The following is a 20,495-nucleotide window of genomic DNA, read 5'->3' as shown; positions in this document are numbered from 1 at the left end:
GAAAAATCGGAAGAAAACTAATTTTAAACAAATCCTGGTGTGCTACGGGTCTATTGGACCTTCTGTGATGCTTGAGTAAACATATGCAAGACCAGTAAGATGATGCATACTGTAGGTAAAAATCCCACACACCATTTGCACACACCTTGATGTTCATCATACCAAGTAGACAAACACATAGATTGCTTCCTGTATTCATCAGGAACAGGTACTGAGAGGCACAGCTGGCTACTACTACAATAAAGTACAAACTGACAGTAGAAAGTGGACCCAGTGTTACATTCCTTAATTATTAATTTTAAAAAAATAATTCTTAAATTTAAAAAATTAATTCTTAAATTTAAAAAAATGGCTTCAACCAACTCGGTTGTTCTTTTCAGCAGTCCACTTGGCCCTTATTACCTGAGCCTATCACCTGCCCTCATATGATGATGACAAATGTCAAGCCATCTTAACCCTGATATCAGAGACTAAGGTATCAAGAAGAGGTGCACAGGTTGCCTCTGAGCAATGAGTTTGAAACTTTAGTTTAGGATAAAAGTATGGTCATTGTCCAGTAGCCATTCATTTTGGGAAAATTGAGAAATATGCATAGTGAGCTCCTTTCCTCATTTCAATGGACAGCACTGTTTGCCTAGGCTTCTGATAATTCTGATTTTGTAAGAATGAGAAGACCACTGTCCTGGAGACCTGTGTGTCACTATCACTGGAAAACCCAGTTCATTGTGCAGGGCCAATCTAGCCATCGCCTACCCAGGGAAGTCTGCTTTGCTGGCAATACACATAGTTCAAAAGACATGATCTTATGTTGTTTAGAAACATTGAGGTACTTAAGAAGCTCTTTTGTTTTGGGGTTTGTAGGGTCCCAGGCTTGCTTTTCTAGAACACAGGATATTAGTGGGGAGCCCTTGAAGATGGAAATTAATCACACATGCAGGGCTAGGGCATGACCATCCCAAGAACAAAGTGTGCTTGGGGCAAGTCACATGAAGAAGCAGCTTCACCCCAGAAAACACCAAGCCCTAGACAATCCAAGCAATGGCTTGCCAGGCAAAGGGGTACCAAGTGACACTGTTTTACTAAATGTATAAATAAATAACCCTACAATGAGGGGTTAGTTCATTTCCTTTCATCCGGAAAGTAAGTAAGGGCTCCACCTGACCCCAGCTTTTGTCTCTTTAATTTTCATCCTTTCGCAGTCCTTTACCCAAGCAACCTCAAGGGCCACGTGAAACGCAGCAGATATCTATTGGTAATGTTTTGGTCTCCATCTGTGGGATCACCACTTCGCTCTCATACAGGCACTCATGCAGGGAGGCCTGGTTTCTCATTGCAGCAACAGTTTCAAGTGGGGCCTGGAGATGTGACTACACTATGGACTACACTATCAGAAGAGGGGATATGTGTATATCCCCTCTTGGAAAGCATGTAAGGAATCCACAGCTGAATGATCAATTAGGACTTGAGCCTTGTTGGTCAGAGTCCTAGGACCCTTTTAGGACCCCAATGAGGGAACACATGGTGGTTGAAGCCTCAGAAGGAGCAAGCTCATCTCAAGCAGGTCTGCAGGCCTGCTGGGTCTTCACTGAGGTGGGGACTTCCTTAGGGTTCGGCAATCAACTGTATTTCAGGAATTCCTGGTTCCCTCTGTTTCCACCGTCTCTGGGACATTCAAGAGCTGGTCATCAAACACTGGGACCTGTTTCTTCCAGGAGCACAAGAAACCTAGCTCCCTTCATCTCCTGCTTCAGCATCTGCCCCTGAGTTTTCGGCGTGAATTCTTCATACTCACTGTGCAGCCTGCAGACACTTTCTTCTTTTCCTGGCCCTTGGTCTCTGCGCACTGGCCACAGTTCTGCTACCTTCAGGGCACTGAGGGTTGGCTGGCCTTCACACCGCATTCACTAGAGATCTTTCAACGGACTGGTACTTCCACTGCCTCTCTTTGCCCCTCCTGTGCTTAGTTGGTTTGCTTGGGATTTCTCGCCTCTCTCTAGGCCCGAACAACCAACCTAGGACCTCTGTGCCCAGTACGTGCACCACCCGCCAACACAACTGGCTCTCGGTCGGCCTGGGTTCCTTTGGCCCCAAACACTCCTATTCTGACCCCGGGGATTTTCAGGATTATAAGCTATGCTTAGCTGGAAACGTGCTGTCTGTGCTGGACACTGGAGAAGTCTGAGAAAAGAACACTACAAAATGCAGAGTGGCTCAGGAGAAAAAACGCGAGGTTTGCAGCGCAGCTGGACTGCTGAGCCGGCTAGCTGCCCCTTCGCTGACCATAGAGCTCTCGGGCCTCCCGATTCCTAGAGAGCCGCCGGAAGTGTCTCTAGGGCTCGAGACGCGCGGGCCGGCGCGGGGGCTCCACAGGCGTGGAAGTCAGGGGCTGCAGGGCCCTGTGCGCGCGCAGCTTCCGCGCGGATCTCCCCGCGCGACCCCGCCAGCCCGCAACTCGCAGTGAGTAGGCCGGCCGCGCGAGGGGGCGGGGCGGGGGCGCAGGACCTGCGTGTCCGCGGGGCGCGTTCCCTGCGGGTCTCCAGGCGAGGAGTCGAGTCGTGCATGGTGGCACCGAGCGTAGGGCGCTGCTCCGCCCTTGCTGTTCGTCTGAACTATTTTCAGTTGGCGATTTGGGCTTTCAAGCGTGGTGAGGTTCCCGTCTAATGTTTTACAAATAGTTTGCTTTTGGGGTCCCCGTAGTCCATACATACTCTCCATCTTTGCGCTTATTGTACTCGGAAAATGAGTATTCTGCTCTTTTTAATATACTGTGAAATGGTGGTGTGCTGGCTGGATGAATGTGCAAGAGAAACATTTTTGAAAATTTAGGATACTGTAGGATTCGACCTTATTCAGAGTACTTTGCACAGCATGCAGCAGTCTTGGTTTTAGTGATGCACAGATTTTGAATTTCTGTTGTAGTTGGGAAATGCAATACATAAAAGCATTTGCTTCATCTACTTTTCCTTGATCTTTAAAACCTGGGAGAAGTCTGTCTGTTCTTGTTTTCAAACATGTCTCAAATTAGACTTAGAGCCCAAAGAAAGAATACGTGTCTTCTACACCGGTCGAATCACAGTGCTGCTAAAAGTTGAGTCATCCCTTCAGTAATTCACAGGATTGTAACACTTGAGACCCACAAGAACCTGTAAAGATTTCCACAGATTTATAAATCAAGCCAGACATGGTGGTGCACACTTGTAATCCTAGCTCCTGGGAAGGTTGTGGCAGGAAGATTCAAGCTTAAGGCTAGCCTGAGGAACTCAGCAAGACTCTGTCTAGAGCTGGGGATGTTGTTCAGTGGTAGAATACTCCTGGGTTCAATTCTCAGTACTGACAGAGAAATGTAGAAGTCTATGAACCTGAATGTTTTTAAGGGGGATGTGTAAAAATCAGTCTTTATCTACAGGTGCTTACCAACTTAACACTCATGTGTACACACAAAACTGTTTGAAGGGAAGATACACCATGAGCTAATTTCACATTCATTTATAGATTGAAATTTTCAGAAACTTTCTGGTTGAAGAAGGAAGAGAAAAAATGGAATACTGGTCACACAAAAGAATTAAAACAAGGATAGGCATATTTGGTATAAAATATGAACACGTGATAACTAGTTTTATCAGCAAGGCTGTTGAGACTAATACACCAACAACATAAATTACTGAGTCATGTTCACTTTACATCGAGTTTTTTATAGTTTTAGATGAGGATTGATTGTAAGATGAGCAGTTGTTCAGTAGATAAAAATGAGCCTTGACTTTAAGGAAATTAATAAAAGAGGATAAATCTATAATTCCATAGCATCAGGTTGTGAAACACAAAATCCCACCATCTTGTCCAAATTGATTCTTCCCCAAATCTCAGTATTCTAACAAATCCAATCATGTGTCTCTAAATTCATATTGTATCAGACCTGTAGTGTGAAGCCCCATAATTAACCTTGTCTGTTGCCCCTTAGTTCTGTCTGTAGCTTACTCCCCTCCCACATACAATGAAGTTAATTTTTCAAATTCTCTTCTGTACACAATCTCTAGGAATTTTTTAATCTTCCTGACATTCTTGGATGAGTCTCCAGTCTGTAAACTGCCTTGAAATTATTCAGATTTTTTTGGTTGGTGGTGGTTTGTTTTTGTTTTGTTTTTTATTTTGGTTTTGTTTATTTCTTTGTTTTTAAGACAAGGTCTCACTGTGTAGCCCAGCCTGGCCTTAAACGCACAATAGTCCTCTTGCCTCAGCTTCCCAAGTGCTGGGATTACAGGTGTGCACCACCATGCCTGGCACTGTCCTCAAATGTAAAATCTCATGCCATTTTCTAGGGAGAAGCTCTATATTTTTATTAGATTAAGGAATCTACGATCAAACCTTTGCAAAAAATGTGAAAAATCATGAAGCATTGCTTTGAAGACTCGTCACGAACTGTGTGTGCAGATTTTCTTCCTAAAGTATCTGTCTCTTATGTCTCTTTGTGAACTACAGGTCTGTGGTCTTGTGTTGGTGTTGCCTCCCTGCCGACTGCTTGTGGATATCTGCCTTTGTGCTCTTCTCTGTCCTCTACAGTGCTACCTTCCTTTGGTCATCTTTCTCACCATCTGCGGTGCCATTGTGATCTTCCTAGCCTACAAATCTGTAGTGTAACTTCCCCAATTTTTTTTTGAGACAGGGTCTCATTATTTATTTCAGTCTTGTTTTGAATTCACTATGTAGCCCAGACTGGCGCTGAACTTGCAGCAGTCCTCCTTCAGCCTCCCTAGTGCTGGAATTACAGGCAAGCACCACCACACTCAGCCAAATTTAAAAGGGTCTCAGGAGAAGATCGCTGCCACTAAGAAACATTTGTAAGAAGGCCATGGCCATAAGCTGACATTTTTTGTACTCTACACTGTATGTAAGTGTCATATTTGGGCCATACAGAAAATATTTAAGCAGGAATGAGCCACCTCAGTCTGCAGGTTGGGGAGTAACAGAAAAACTCATGAAAAAAGTTAATAGATCAGTTGGTGTTAGATTGGAATGCATTCAGATTAATCAATTTTTACATCAGTTTTTGACACTTTGGGGGTTCTGTTTGCACTCTAGATGTTTAGTAGCATCCTTTGCCCTTTTAGGGCACTAGGTGCTTGCAGCAACCCTTTTTCCAGTTGTGACATCAAAAAATGTTTCCAGACATTGCCAAAGGTTCCTGAGGTAGGTGTGTTCCCTGTGGTGAGCACCACAGTCATTAAAATCAATGTGAATGAGTGTTTAGCTCAGTAGCTAAGCAGAGGCTTCCATACCAGGTTTGGTTTCCTATTACAAGACTTTAAAAGAGGTAATCATATGACATATTTGTTAAGTCTCTCGGGTAATATATTAGCTTCCTAGCTTCCTTGTTTAAACAAGAGTATCACCAACTTGGGGGCTTTATGTTATAGAAATTTCTTCTTTGATAGTGAGGAAAGCTAGAAGCCAAAAATCAAGGCGTCATTGGAGCCATGTTTTTCTAGTTCCTCGTGATTACCAGCAATCCTTAACATTTTGTGGCTTACAGCTATGTAACTCCTCCTTTGCCTCTATAATGATAGTTCTCTTTCATCTGTGTGTCTCACATAACTTTCTCCTCTGTATCTCTTCTCTTAAAAATACAGTAATCATACTGGATTAATATACCTTACTCCATACTAGATTAATATACCATACTGGATTAATAATAAACCTTACTCCACCATAAATTCATCTTAAACTGATTACACTTGCAAAGATCCTGTTTCCAAATAAGGTCAAATTTGCAAGGAGCACAGGTTAGGATCTCTGTCTTTTGGGGGAACATAGACCTACCCTTAACACGCAGCACTGTAGACTATGAATGGGAGAAAAAGCACATGCAAAGGTACAAATATCAGTTACCACTGCAGCCTTAGGCAGGGGAAGATGTCTGTATCAGGAATTAAAAAACACAGACATATTCCACCAAGAAATAACATCATGAAATTGAATTCTCCTGGCCTTGAGTTTTGTTTCTGACCCTCACTCTGAAAACCAATAAAGACACATTTTTTTGTTTGTTATTGTAAATATAACCCTCCAGCTTTTTTATTGTATCAGTAAGATTAACCTGTACTCATGAGGAATATGTTAGGAAGTCAAAACTCCTTTACAACTAATAAATACACAGTTATGGAGAAAGCAATATACATTTATCTAAAGTGGAGAGTAAGAGGGAAATAAATTCCAGCTGGAGTCAACAGGAAAGGATCCTAAAGACAATTATTTTATCTTGCCCTTTAAAAATAGATGACACACTAATGAATGAATTAAATGAAGACCAGTATCAGTGTTCATGGAATGGAAAACTCAATGCTTTTTTAAGATATTGCTAATATGGGGCTGGGGATTTAGCTCAGCAGCATAAGAACCTGCCTTGCAAGCAGGCAGTTGTGAGTTCGATCCCAGGTACCGATAAAAAAAAAAGATATTGCTAATATAACAATATTGTTAAGATATTATCCCTAAACTGAGCAATAGATTCAACACAAATCCAATTGTGGGATTTTTTTTTTAATAGGAATGAACAAGCTGTTCTAAAATACGTATTCAAAGGCAATAGAAATGGAAAAGCCAAGAAAGTTTAAAACATAAACTAAGTTGCAGGACTCAAAATACTTGGTTCCTTTTTTTCTTTTTCTTCTTATTACGTTCCCAGTACATAATGATCATATTGATTGTAGGCACTTGGTACATGTACATAGCATATCTTAATTCTTTTTATTTCTCCTAAACTGCTTGATTTCAAGATTTGAAAATCCACAACAACAAAATCAGTATTGTATTGCTTTCTCCTATATCACAGCCTACAGGAACAGAACAGAAATACCAGAAATGGACCCTTATATACATGGTCAATTGATTTTTGACACAGATATAAGGACAGTTTGACAGGTAAAGGATAATTTTTCCTGCAAATGGTGCTGGAACAGTTTGGATCTGTATATCGGGGCGGGGAGAAGAACCTCTGTTCATACCTCAAACTGCAGAAAACTTAACTCAGTAACTTAGAGATCTAAATGTAAAAGCTAAAACTACAAAAAAATTTTAGAAGAAAATTTGGGCTAAGCAAAAAATTGTTAGAAATGATATGAAAAACAACTCTTAAAAGGAAAAAAATTGATGTTAGGCTTCAAAAAAATTACAAACTTGCTTTTCAGAAGCCACCGTTAAAAGAATGAAAGGAAGGAAATATTTGTACGTGGCATATCTCATCAAGAGTTTTTACTCCGGATATATAAGTAATTCTAAAAAATGTTTTAAAAACTCAAAAATAAGCAACTGTTTCAATTAGATCACCAGAGAAAATAAACCCGTGGCAGACAAGCACATAAAAAGATGTTATTGTTAGTAGTGAGGAAAGGCAAACCAAACAGATACTGCCCATTGAGGAGAGGTACACTTTTAAAGAAGCAGTATCAGGTGCTATCAGTATGGAGAGCAGCTGTGATTCTCATTTATTGGTTAGTGAAATGCAAATTCTGTAGCCACTTTAGAAAACAGTTTGACTATTTCTTATAAACTTATCTGTACACTTTATAACAAAACAGTTTTAGTTCTGGGTACTTAACCCAAGTTAAATAAAACCTGTTTTCACCAAAATTTCATCTGTACATGTTCTTAGTGGCTTTAGTTAGAATCGTCAAAAAATGAAAACAACTCAGATATCTCTCAATGGGGATGGGTAAACATCTGTGTAAGGATTAGGCTACTGATAGAGCATTGATTAATATCAAATATGTTAAATGGAGTTAAACCAGACTCAAAAATGTATATGCCAGTTTTTATTTAAATTAAGTAGGATTAAATTTTTGCGTTGTTGGTAGTGACCGGGCATGCAGGTTCTTTGGAAATACCCTGCTGCAGAGAGTTTCAGAGCTAGACATAAGGTCTGAAGTAGAGATAGGATGGAACACAGGATGCTGAATGTTAGTTGGAGAAGAGTACTTTGAGCTGTAGTATATGGGAGGTAGTCCCATGTGTTGTGAATTAGGGAAACGTTTGTGGAGTTGACTGTTACAGGACTAGTTTAGTATAGATGGTGTAATGAATGCTAAAAGCAGTTACCTAGCAGCACTGAGGACCAGCTTAAGTTGAACAGAGAATTTCAGACAGGCCCAGTCTCTGTGGTTTCCTGACTTTGTTTACTGCCTTCCATATCAGAAGATCTTCTTCTAAACAGAAGAAGCAAAAGGCAGGGTTTATTCCCTAGGCAGGCTGACCAGGGCCAAAGATTAAAGAGGGAAGAAGTTACTCAGGGATAGAGAAGACCATGGAAACAGCTGAGCCACAAGGGGGATGGGCGCTTCCTCAGTCACTGCCATTCGACTTGCCTTAACAGTGTGCATTCTTTTCTCTTTCAAAGAAATAGCCTTGTGGCCTTTAGAAGGTTCTCTTAAGAAGGTAAAGAAGACAGTGGAAACAAGCCTCCTGAGTTGTTCTGGCCCTAAATGGCGGCAGAATCAAGTAAGCCTTCATCAGCCTCATCTCCACAAGACCAGACTCCTGAGGAGGACCTAATCATTATTAAAGTAGAAGAGGATCATGGGTGGGAACAGGAGTCTAGCCTGCATGAGAATAACTCTCCTGGCCAAGAACTCTTCCGCCTACGCTTCAGGCAGCTGTGTTACCAGGAGACGCTGGGACCTCGAGAGGCCATGATCCAACTCCGGGCACTTTGCCACCAGTGGCTGAGGCCAGATTTGAACAGCAAGGAGCAGATAATGGAGCTGCTGGTGCTGGAGCAGTTCCTGACCATCCTGCCCAAAGACCTGCAGGCCCTCATTAAGGATCATCAGTTGGAGAATGGAGAGGAGGTGGTGACCCTGTTGGAGGATTTGGAGAGGCAGATTGACGTTCTAGGACGACAAGTGAGTAGGAGTGATGCATGCTGATTGGGAGTGGCCTGGCAGAGGAATATTGGCCTCCTGGGAGAGAGTAAGTGCTGGGCACTGGTGTCCTTGGGATGAAGACAGAAATAGTTATCATGTAGTGTGTCCCATACTTGTAGATTCCTTTTAACTTTGGTAAAGGCTACCATTCATTTTTTAATCATCATATCCCTATAACTGTATTTGTTACTGTTTGCCAGATGGCAACCTGATATATGGGAAGTTTAAATGATTTTTTCAGGGATACCCAAAAAACCAAAAGTAGATCTGAGACTAGAATTCGGTCTCCCTAGATCAATGATGGCAAACCTTTTAGGGCTTTCCATGATGACAACACCTGCCTATGACACATGTGCTATACGTTTCCCTAGATCCTTATCTAGGTTTCCCTAGATCCTTTTCGGTGTCCTATGGCCCTGTTTTAAGTCTTTGTTTATCCTTTTCCTTCCCCCACCCTGTGGCTCAGAAGCACAAAATATTAGTGCTTCTTGTAGACATCAGCAGAAACTTTTTCCTTTAGTCCTGAGCAGAAATGATACTTTTCTTTCCGTGGTCACCAAAATACTTATGTCCTTTGTGTCCCTGGGAGTAATTGAGATTCACTTCCTTCCCCTAGTGTGGGCCCCTGTAGTTGGGCTGTGGGTCTTAACATTGCTCCCTGCATCACTGAAAGAAACTCCTGGTAATTCAGCAGCCCCATTGTTTCTAGGTCCCAGCTCATGTACAGAAGCATCGGGTACTCTGGGAGGAGCTGACGCCTTCACAACCTGCAACAGAGCCTCCAAGTACTCCACTCCAACCTGTGGTGGCCGGGTGTAAATCTCCAGTGCTCCAGGAGAAAGGTAAGGAGGCAGAGTTCATTCACAAGGATGAAAAAGTAGAAAGAAAGGTACATTTCAGGATGCGTGTCAGGTTCCTAACCAGAAAAGATGAGTCTAGTCATACTTTACCCTTTGTCCCAGTAATGTTTCTTGTGTTCCACGTGCAGTCCAAGATCATTAGTTCAGTTCATTGTAACTCTCCTTTACTTTGGCATAGTTCCTAAGTTGTCGTTTTCAAGATCTTAACAGTCTTGATAAATACTGGTTAGTTATGTTGTAGAATGGCTATAATTTGACTTTGTTTCATGTTTTCTCACATTTAGAGTCACACTGTATGTATTTGACAGACTGCTCCAAAAGTGATATTGTATCTTCCTTAGAGGTACAAGACAAAAAATTTGTCTTATTATTGGCAATACTGTCTTCAATGAATTGGTTAAGGTTATTCTTGCTAATAGTCCACTGTTTTTCCCTTTGTAATTAATAATTTGTGGGGAGATATTCTTGATATTCTATGTAATATCCTTGATATTCTATGTAAATATCCTAGTACCTATTAACTTTTGATGCTAGAACACTAGTTTCAATATTCATTGGTGATTCTTCACTGAGTCCATGATTACTAAGCCAGTTACAAAACAGTAATGTTCTTGTTCTGTGATTCTTTGTACATATATTTGTTGTTTGCTCTAAAGAAAAGTATGTTCCCCCTTTATTAATAGTCTTTTGTCCCATAGATATTTTATTACTGTCTTCATTTTGATGCTTAAATCACCTCAGACTTGGACAGAGGAAGTCCCTTATGTCAGGCTTCTGTGTCCTTTTGACATTTTCCTGTTATTTTTTTAAGAATTTCCTTAGTTTCTTACAGAACAAGATGTTCCAGGCTCATATTCTCCTGCATTTTGTATTTTTTTCACTTATGTAGGTTATAAATTGTTAATATTTCTGAAGAAGTATAGAAATACTCTGAATTAATAATAAATTCTTGTCTGAAGTCTTAAGCTTGTTTCCCAAGACATAATAAATATTTGTCTTAGTTACTTTTTACTCGTTGCTGAGACAAAATACCTGAAGCCCAAGTTGGGAAAGGAAAGTTTTATTTCTTACAGTTTTTGGAGGTTTCAGTCTGCACTCACTTGGCTCCAAGGCAGGCGGGCATGGCTGGGCCGCAGTTCATGGCGGCTGCCAACAGCAAACAGGAACCAGCAAAGAGCCAGACACACCTTCTTCCTGCCATTACATCACATCCTGGCTCCACCCCTTTGTGGGTGGAGCACTGAAACCATCAATCCAAGCACTAGACAATGAACCAATCACAAATACACAATGCAAACTCATGAGGCCTGGGGGACACAGACATAAACCATGACAATAGTCTATGTTGATTTTCGTAATTAGGCACCTGATAGCCTTAGGAAACAGATCCTGGCAATCATGGTAGGCATATAAGAAAGGTAATTGAGTTTGGAGTGACAGATTGATTTTCGTGTTCAGTTTACTAGGTGATCAGGACCTAAACAAACACAATATATGCGCACAAAGATAGTTTTGGTGATAGAGAAGAATTGAAAAACAACTCCTGCAAGGAAATCCATATACTTTGTATTATCGAGTATCATTTCAGGCTAAGCCTAAGGACACCAAAATGCAGATGTTTCATGGGCAGCCATAGGTATGGGCCCAGAGTCCAAGATATCAACCCTTTATATGGAAATTTTTGGACACATATGTCTGCTGAAATACACATAGTTTGGAATGGATGAGTGCTGGCTGCCACAGCTACAGACAAGTCTTGTCTCATTCATAGTTCCTTTCTCCCTTCAGCCATTTCTACATCTCAGAGTTCCTCCCTTTCCCAGAAAGGAAGTTCTGAAGACCAGAAGATGACGGTCACACCTCGCGATGCAGAGTTCCAGGCAAGTTGTGCACGTCTTACTAAAACACCACAGCTCTGGTGTTCCTAGTGTCTACACTGTATCTGAACCATCTGTCGTAATATCTGTTGAAGTTTGCCTCACATTCTTAAACTTTTTTTTTTCTTTTTTGGTACTGGGGATCAAACTCACAGTCTCACACTTAGCAGGGAGGCAGTTATGCCAGTGAGCTAAATCCCCAGCCCTACCTCACATTCTTTTGCTTGGTGACAGATTGATCCTTTTTTTTCACTCAATAAATCTAGTGATTTTTCTTCTTTTTCCAGTTACTTAGATCCCTTTCCACACTAAATTCCTATCTCTTAATGCTCTCCTAACACTGGTAGGCCTCTCTGACATTATGGAATACTTCAGACCCCAAAGGAGGATTTTGTTTTGTTTCAGACTTTGGAGAAGACTGAAGATGTGGCTGTATCCATTGTTCAAGAGAAGTGGATTCTTGATCCTGTGAAGAAGAGTCTGAGTATAGATAACAGGCCAGAGAATTGTGGGCACGTGGTCTCGCTGGGTAAGGAAGCTGTGATGATGGTTACACTGAAGATTTCATCGTTTCTTTGTTAGCTATATAGTAGCTCTGAGCTTTCTGGAGGATACAAAATTAAACTCCAGCTCCAACAGAGGGTTATAAGGTTGAGACTTTTCAAGGTGTAAACTGAAACCTTTGTTCTCCAAGCCAGGAATTCCTCACAGTTTGCACCTGGGCATTGTTCTGTTTGCCAGTTGGAAATTTATTGTAATCCTTCACATTATCTCCTACAGAAATTAGCATCTTTCTAGCACTCTCTGGGTTCACACATTTCTTCTCCTAGTTCCCATTGGATCTTTATAGGATTTTCTCTCTTAAATTTACTGTGCTTCCTCCCTGTCTGTGACTGTGCTGTGTATTCGCCCATTTCTGCCCCACTCATTGGATCTCTTAGTATTCCCTGGTCCTCCCCACATCCCATCTTCCGCTGCTCTTCAGCTGGTCCCTTCCCGAACTTCACTCCCCCTTAGTAACTCCTTTTCCATGGCCCCTCTTCCCCTGTTGGCCTGTGGTATTTCTCTTTTTATCCCAGCCTAGAACTGCCTGTTATGAAGGTACTTTGGGACAGAGTTTTGTTTCTGCTTTTAGACTGTGTTCTTTAGACTGTGTTCCATGTACTTTAGACTGTGTTCCTTTTTCTTAGCATATCCAACAGGAAGCTACGCTGGCTCGATGTTTACTTATTACATGTTTGTTTCAGGTGGTGAGACCAGTAATGAGAACAAGGAATTAGCTTCAAAACAGGTAATATCTGCTGAAATCCAACCCCATGGAGAGACAGCTGCCAGATGCAACGGGGATGTTATCAGGGTTCTGGAGCGTGGAGAAGCCCAGGACCTTCTGGGCAGATTAGAGAGGCAGCGGGGAAATCCCACCCAAGAAAGACGACATAAATGTGATGAATGTGGGAAAACCTTTGCTCAGAGCTCAGGCCTTGTTCGACACTGGAGGATCCACACTGGGGAAAAACCCTATCAGTGTAACGTATGTAGTAAAGCCTTCAGTTACAGGTCAGCCCTGCTTTCCCATCAGGATATCCACAACAAGGTAAAACGATACCACTGTAAGGAGTGTGGTAAGGCCTTCAGCCAGAACACAGGCCTGATCCTGCACCAGAGGATCCACACTGGAGAGAAGCCATATCAGTGCAACCAGTGTGGGAAGGCGTTCAGCCAGAGTGCAGGCCTTATTCTGCACCAGCGAATCCACAGTGGGGAGAGACCCTATGAATGCAGTGAGTGTGGGAAGGCGTTCAGCCATAGCTCGCACCTCATTGGACACCAGAGGATCCACACTGGGGAGAAGCCCTATGAGTGTGATGAGTGTGGCAAAACCTTCAGGCGGAGCTCACATCTTATTGGCCATCAGAGAAGCCACACAGGAGAGAAACCCTACAAGTGCAATGAGTGTGGGAGGGCCTTCAGTCAGAAGTCAGGCCTCATTGAACACCAGAGAATCCACACTGGAGAAAGACCCTATAAATGTAAAGAGTGTGGGAAAGCTTTCAATGGGAACACTGGGCTCATTCAGCATCTGAGAATCCACACAGGGGAGAAGCCCTATCAATGCAATGAGTGTGGGAAGGCCTTTATTCAGAGGTCCAGTCTTATTCGACATCAGCGAATCCACAGTGGAGAAAAATCTGAATCCATAGGAGTTTAGGGAATAGCCTTAATAACAGTTTGAGCATTATGCAGCATGAAAACCATACACTGGTGAAGTCTTTCAGTAGTTAAATAAAAAGGCAAGAACAAAGCTGACATCATGTAGTGGCAACTCTAGAAATGGCAGGGTTAGAATAGCTCTTTAGTAGGTTGGGCCCGGTATAAGACCCAGGTGGATTAGCTTGGCTTCTTTGGAGCTCTGATGGAGGAGAGTTTCCAACAGCCTACCACATCCCTTAGAAACTTAAAATAGCACTAGAGCAAGTTGCTTATCATGGCTTGAAACACTGAACTTTGAGTAGCTGTAGGTTTGAGAGGCTGCTGTTCCCAGCTCATCTGCTTCTTCCCATCCCCTGTGATGCCTTCTCCCATTATTCCCCTGAAGGTACCCTCATGCTCCTCATCTGAGAAGCTGCTGTAGTGTCCTGGGCAGCCCCGCTGTGAGACTTACTTGTAGTTAGCTTTCTAAGAGTCTAGTTCTAGGGAAGTTTTCACAGTCACAGTTTGTATATGCTTAAGTGTTTCACTTTTTATTCTAATGTTCCTTCTAGTTGGTGGAAATCCACATGCCCATGCAGACCCAGAATGCTATATTTTTAACAGCACTTCAGCATTTTGCTTCATTTATCACGTTACTGACTCCACTGAGTCACTGAGCATCTGTGTGTATCCTTCACCACCCTCATCCCAGTACCTGTGTCAGCAAAGGAAGTGGACACATTAGTGATGGTTGTGGGAATGATGCAGAGAAAGGTGAGTGGAGACTCAACCTGGCTGCTCTTGAGCATGGACATTTGTCCTTTGTGGTGACCTCTGTCCTTCCATTTCTCCACTGTACACTGGGATACAAAGAGTGTTTTCACTCTCCTAATTATGTCATCCTGTGGGACAGAGAGTAGGCAGGGTCATAAAGGAGTCGTAAGAATCCATTCCAAAACACTTACAGCATCCCTTTGGCCTGTTACATGCTGCTATCTCAGGTGCCCATCCACCTGCACAAATGTCCTGACTAGACAGGCTCCCACAGCTGAGGTTGCCCTGGACCCACACCTCCTCAGACGGCTGCGGCTCCTCACACATCCCTCCATCAGTTCCTTGCCATTCATTTGTACGATTTAATGCCCCTGTTGATCTATCAGATATCTTACCTCACAATTCCTCATCTTGAATTCTGGTACATTCCATCACTAGTCAGTGTTTGTAATCTACTAACAAGACATACTTATTAACTCTGCAATATGTAGGAAGAGTGTATAGCTCAGATCAGCTGTGACTTCAGGAACGTGAGCACCAGGCACTGTGTGTCATCTGTGAAGGCTTTGAGAATGATTTAAAACAACGTGCCGGATCTTATGAATTCAAAATAGAGTATCCTTTAAATTGGTCAGTACTACACATTCTCAAGTGCTATTTTTAAGTACTATCATTTAATGGTGCTGCTATTTCTCCAAATATATGGAACGTTCTTAGAAGTTCATTTAATCACATAAGAAAACCTTCTATTACTCCTAATTGAATTCCATTTTTGCCATTTGATTAGCCACTTATTCACTGAAGTAGGAATTGAATAACTTGTGCTTTCAAAACTTAACTCTCAAATTTGAAATTGTATTCAGGGTATTCAGAAGACCAATTATATAGGTTCTAATGAAGCCTCCAAGAGAAAGTACAGTTTCACACTGTTACTGTCCTGAAAAAGTATAAAAATCATGTTTTTCTGATCGATGTGTTAAAAATCAGTTATAAAATCTCACATCATGGGGCTGGGGTTTAGCTCAGCAGCATAAGCACCTGCCTTGCAAGCAGGCGGTCGTGAGTTCGATCCCCGGTACCGATAAAAATGAAAAAGACAAAAAAAAAAAAAAAACCTCACATTGGAGTCATCCTATGATTCACAATTTTCTCCGTAACATCTGTGTGCCCCTATGGCTCATCTTGATGAATAACAATGCTAGGATTATGAACACTTGTTTCATGAAGCCATTGGTATCTATTCTTCCCTTGTCATTTATCCTCTTGTTTTGTTTTTTCTTTTTTTCTTTCTTCACTTTTCTTTCTCTTCTGTGGTACTGGGAATTGATCCCAGGGCCTTGTGCGTGCTAGGCAAACGCCCTGCCACTGAGCTGTATCGCTAGCCCCTCTTCTTTTTTTGACATAGAGATTACCATTCCTAATTCCCTGTGTTTGAAATTTTCACAAAGCAGAAACAAGTAAATCTATTTGGTCCGGGTCCTCACCCTGTGTGTCAGTTGTGCCTTCCCCTCTGTGGTACTGATTCTGCCTAGGCCCACTGCTGCCCCTTGTGCAGCTGTCACATAGGATGGCTCCACTGTCAGAGGAAGATGCACGTGTAAGTGCACATGCATAGTACACACACACTCAAATACTTCAGATGAAACCTTCCCTTCGGTTCCAGTAAAAAGCTCTTAGCAGAGCAGCATTCCCTTTGGCAGCAGTTCTCAGAGTGATATACACCCAGGTTACTCAAATCTCAGAATTACTAAACTTTTTCAGAAGTTCAAGAAAGTAACATGATTAGAGAGATTCATATTACACTGAAGATCAATGTCAGTGAATGTGAGAGAAGACTGTCACTTGAAAGACTGAGTGTATGTATAGAAAAAGCCCAGTGATAAGACAGTAGAAACAGGCTGCAGGTACTTGGAGTGTATAAGCTGAAGTCGTTCTCTATAGTCACACTCTGTACTAAATTCATAAGATCTGGCAAGTTCTCCAAATGTTAGAAAACCATTCAGACTGTGTGATATTCTAAGCTCTTAATGGTGTAGCATCTATTCACTATTTTGCAGACTTCTCTATACTTTTACTCTGAAGTGAACTTTTCATTAGTATTTTTGGCTCATTCTCAGCTTCTTATTTTAGCACCTGACATGATAAGATGGTTCGTCCATAACTCTGCTGCCATCCAACAGTCCCTGGAGAGGCACCGTAGGTTTCAGAGATCTTCTCTGTGAGGCAGGGTGGCATGGGAGAATTTGGTGCCTTATTAGGTAGCAGTTTAGGTTTACTCTTGGTTCATTCCAAGTCTCTAGGTAATGATAGCTGCCAAACCCTATGTGAAGCATTCCCTGCTCCTGATGGATACATTAAGGCTCTGCCCTCCTGTCCTGACTGGAGAGCCTGTGCTTCTGACCACTGTTCTGCTACCTACAGTGAACACTTAACAATGGCCAGCCATTTAGGGAGCACATAAACTTGGTTATGAGACACTGAGTAAATAACACACTGTATAGTGCAAATCCATTGCAATTACTTGAAAATAGCATTTGAGATTATATCATCTTTAAATATTGATACTTTTGATGAATACTAGGAAACTGAGTTACAAAAGTAAAACACGTAAAAGTAACTGGGAGGATGCAGCAGTGATAACTTACAGATTCAGATACATTTCCTCTAAACTGCCTACGGAAAAGTAGAATTGTAGAGGGAAAAAGTTACCCGTGTCCTAGGCTGGGCAGATGGACAGTGAGGATGGCACAAATGTGGGAACTTCCCGCCTTACCACCCATTTCCAGCTGCCATGCTAGTTTTCCTCAGACATTGCCGGCTCAAACGTCATCCATTGTTAACCAGTTTTTCCTTAATTTAGTCTCAACATTTCTCATTTTTTTACTCACCATTCCATTGAAATAGCCTCTGGATCCCATTGTATAAGTATTAAGACTTTTTAAAAGTTTGTGTTCTTCTTAATCTCATGTATATCTCTTATTGTTGACTTTTTGCCCAGTTTTGGGAATTCTCTTCTCCTTTGGCTCACGGGATCCTTTTTCTTCAATATTTGGCTTTTTTTTTTTTTTTAGTTTAGTTTTTTTGTTTTGTTTTGTTTTTTTGTTTTTTAAGTTTTTTTTTCCTGCTCGTCACTGAAAAATATACCTGTATCTTATTTTTCTCACTACTTTTTCTATCTTTGTTTATCCATATTGCTTATACATTTGAATGACTTCATATTTCCTATGCTAATATCTCATGATTGTGGTATTTTCCACACATATGTACACAAGTTGGTATTGAAAACGAAACTCATCACTCTCTTGCTCTAATTGTCACTTTCTTTTTATTTTTGCAGTATCAGGGATGAACCCAGGGCCTTGACATTGAGCTACAGCCTTTTTTATTTTAAAACAGGGTATCACTAAATTGCCTGTATTTTCCTCAAACTTGTGACCCTCCTGCCTCAGTCTCCTAGCGTGATAACAGTATTAAAGTTACACATCACTGTCTCAGGCTCCCATATTCTTTTTAAATAGCATCATTGCTTAACCACTCTTCCCTGAAAGACTCACCACCTTTTATTTTTATCCCAGCCTTAAAGATACACTATCGTCTTTGACTGCAGCTCTCCTTGTCCACAGTCTTGCTGTCAACCCAATTCTTGGTCTCCTTACGCCTTAATCTTTGCCTTCTCTATGATTCCTTTACATCCTTCCATGCAGGTGCACATCACATAAAGTCCAGGTTAGTATAATTCTTTCTACTTTCCTTGCTCTCAGAATCCCTGTCTTGTATAAAACTTCAAAAGTGATGCTCCTCAAACTCCATTTTCATGCCTCCTTTCTACTCAATATTGAGCAGGTAATTCCTTTCAGGGCAGAGGTGTGCCAAGTTCTCGGTACCTTGTCCTCTGTGCCTAACCGCTTCCGCCTCATTACTGTTCAGCATGTTCACCTTGACTTAGCACATGCAAACTTCCTTCAGCCTTCTACTGCTGTCTTACAGCCCTTGCCTCTGTGCCTTTCTTGTGGTATTGTGTTTGTTTGCTGTTTGGCCCCAGCTCGTGTTCATTACTCCCTCCAAACCCGTCTTTGTTCATGACTTCTGAGTGACCCCTCTGTCGCACTGCACCGCACACTGACGCCTTCCTTGCTCTTGTGCTGCCTCAGCACTTCTGCAGTTTGAGCTGTGATCCATGCACTTACTGATACGTTGCTCTGCAGTTATTTTCTAGATCGTAGTTCTACATTTGTATTTATTTCCAGAATTAAATTGTAAGCTCCTTGAGGGCAGGAATATTTCACATTTGTATTATTGCACCCCTTAGTGCTTAGTACAGTGCTGAGCACATACTAGGCATTTAATAAATGCTTGTTGAATTATTGTGTGGATTATTTGTGGTGTTATCTGTACACATCTTTAAGCAGCATTCAATGATGTGGCTTTACTACTTTGTGTGATTAAGTATAGACCTATTTCTGTAGAATATATAGCACTAGTACATGGGAATCTGACTATCCCTTAAGAGTAAAGCAAAAAAATCCAACTCGAAGGATATCTGTCAAAAGTTGAAATCTGAAGCTCTGCTTGGCCAGACTTGTTTATGAATAAAGAAGAAAAAACACTGAAGACAGTTGTGTAAAGGTTATAATGACAAAAGTGCTTGAGAATAATAGGCTTTTATATCTGAGGTTAGGTCAGTAGTTATCACTAGGAGAAATTTAGCAGTATGTAGAGACACCATTGGTTGCACCACTGTTGGACAGCTGACAGTCATCTAGTAGATAAGAGGCCAGGATGCTACTGAACAACCTGCATTCATAGCACAGTAATGAGTTTTCTGGCCCAAAATATTTAAAATGCTCTAGATACATTTAAGTCAAATGGAAGAAATATGAAAGACTTGCATTATAATTAAGATATGTCCTGTTTTAAGGAACTCTTGTAAGTGTATTTTGTGGTTTCTAAGATTATTAAGAAGCCTTACTGTTTGGAGTTCACAGAAACATATGTATTAGTGTCTTGACAAACGATTGATAATGCTGTTTTTCTTAATGTCCAAGTAAATTTATTAGAAAAGTTATAAAATATCTCTTATCATGCCTTAAGAAATTAAGACAGAATAAAACCAAAAATGTAGAATAAACTAATAAAGATCAGAACACCCAAGTAAATTTATTAGAAGTTATAAAATATCCTATCTTAAGAAATTAAAAGAATAAAAAAAATAAACTAATAAAGATCAGAAAACAATCCTTTATCAAAATGCTAACATTTTTCATAAAGATTAACATTTTGATTCTTACATTTTTGTAAAAATACAAAAGACTTAGAATAGTCTAAATAACTTTGATAAGGGAACAAAATTAGAGCTCCAGCTCTCCCTGATCCCAGGACTTATCACAAAGTTATACCCATCATGACAAAACGGCATTGATACCAAGATAGACAAACCACCAAGGTACTAATATGAAGTCCCAAAATAGATACCTACATAACAATTGATTTCTGTGAAAGATGCAAAAGCAATTAAGTGGAGAAAGGGTTGTGTCTTCAATAAATATACTGGAACAACTGGATATCCCTATGTAAAAAACCCAAACTTTATAGCACAAAAATTCCTAAGACATCCAAAAGTCAACTCAGAATGGCTCACAGTGGTTTAAAGTAAAGGCAGGTGTTGCCTGAGTCACTGCTTTGGCTGAAGTCATTCTCTCTGGGACAAAATACATGTTTTTTTTCTTTCAGCTGGTCACTAATGAAACTATGATATTTATACATGCATGACACTTACTTTACTAATATGTTCTCAAGGTACATCCATTTATCTATAAAAATGTCCAGTTTGTCATTCTTTGTGGGTGAGTAGTATTCCATCATATAGAAGTACCACATCTTTT

The 20,495-nt window shown here is 41.1% G+C and overlaps 1 protein-coding gene across 1 annotated transcript; it reads left to right on the top strand.

The window, feature by feature from the left end:
* Positions 1-1,291: 1,291 nt before the first annotated feature.
* Positions 1,292-18,978, top strand: Zkscan8 (zinc finger with KRAB and SCAN domains 8). Its single transcript, XM_005000624.4, has 6 exons — positions 1,292-2,457; positions 8,387-8,891; positions 9,622-9,754; positions 11,561-11,652; positions 12,055-12,178; positions 12,897-18,978. The coding sequence occupies exons 2-6, from the start codon at positions 8,472-8,474 to the stop codon at positions 13,856-13,858; spliced, it is 1,731 nt and encodes a 576-aa protein (XP_005000681.1). The 5' UTR covers positions 1,292-2,457; positions 8,387-8,471; the 3' UTR covers positions 13,859-18,978.
* The last annotated feature ends 1,517 nt before the right edge of the window (positions 18,979-20,495 follow it).

The sequence above is a fragment of the Cavia porcellus genome, unplaced genomic scaffold (genome assembly GCF_034190915.1).
Source record: "Cavia porcellus strain 051 isolate PalLab524CR breed Dunkin Hartley unplaced genomic scaffold, mCavPor4.1 scaffold_13, whole genome shotgun sequence".
Classification (NCBI taxonomy): Eukaryota; Metazoa; Chordata; class Mammalia; order Rodentia; family Caviidae; genus Cavia; species Cavia porcellus.
The sequence above is the reverse complement of the archived record's forward strand: the minus strand, read 5'-3'. Positions and strand labels throughout refer to the sequence as shown.

What these genes read in the sequence shown, in the direction of transcription:
- Zkscan8 (XM_005000624.4), top strand. Translation starts at nt 8,472, where the DNA reads ATGGCGGCAGAATCAAGTAAGCCTTCATCAGCCTCATCTCCACAAGAC. An exon ending in TTGACGTTCTAGGACGACAA is followed by an intron (nt 8,892 to 9,621) that starts GTGAGTAGGAGT and finishes CATTGTTTCTAG; the next exon opens with GTCCCAGCTCATGTACAGAA. An exon ending in TCCAGTGCTCCAGGAGAAAG is followed by an intron (nt 9,755 to 11,560) that starts GTAAGGAGGCAG and finishes TTCTCCCTTCAG; the next exon opens with CCATTTCTACATCTCAGAGT.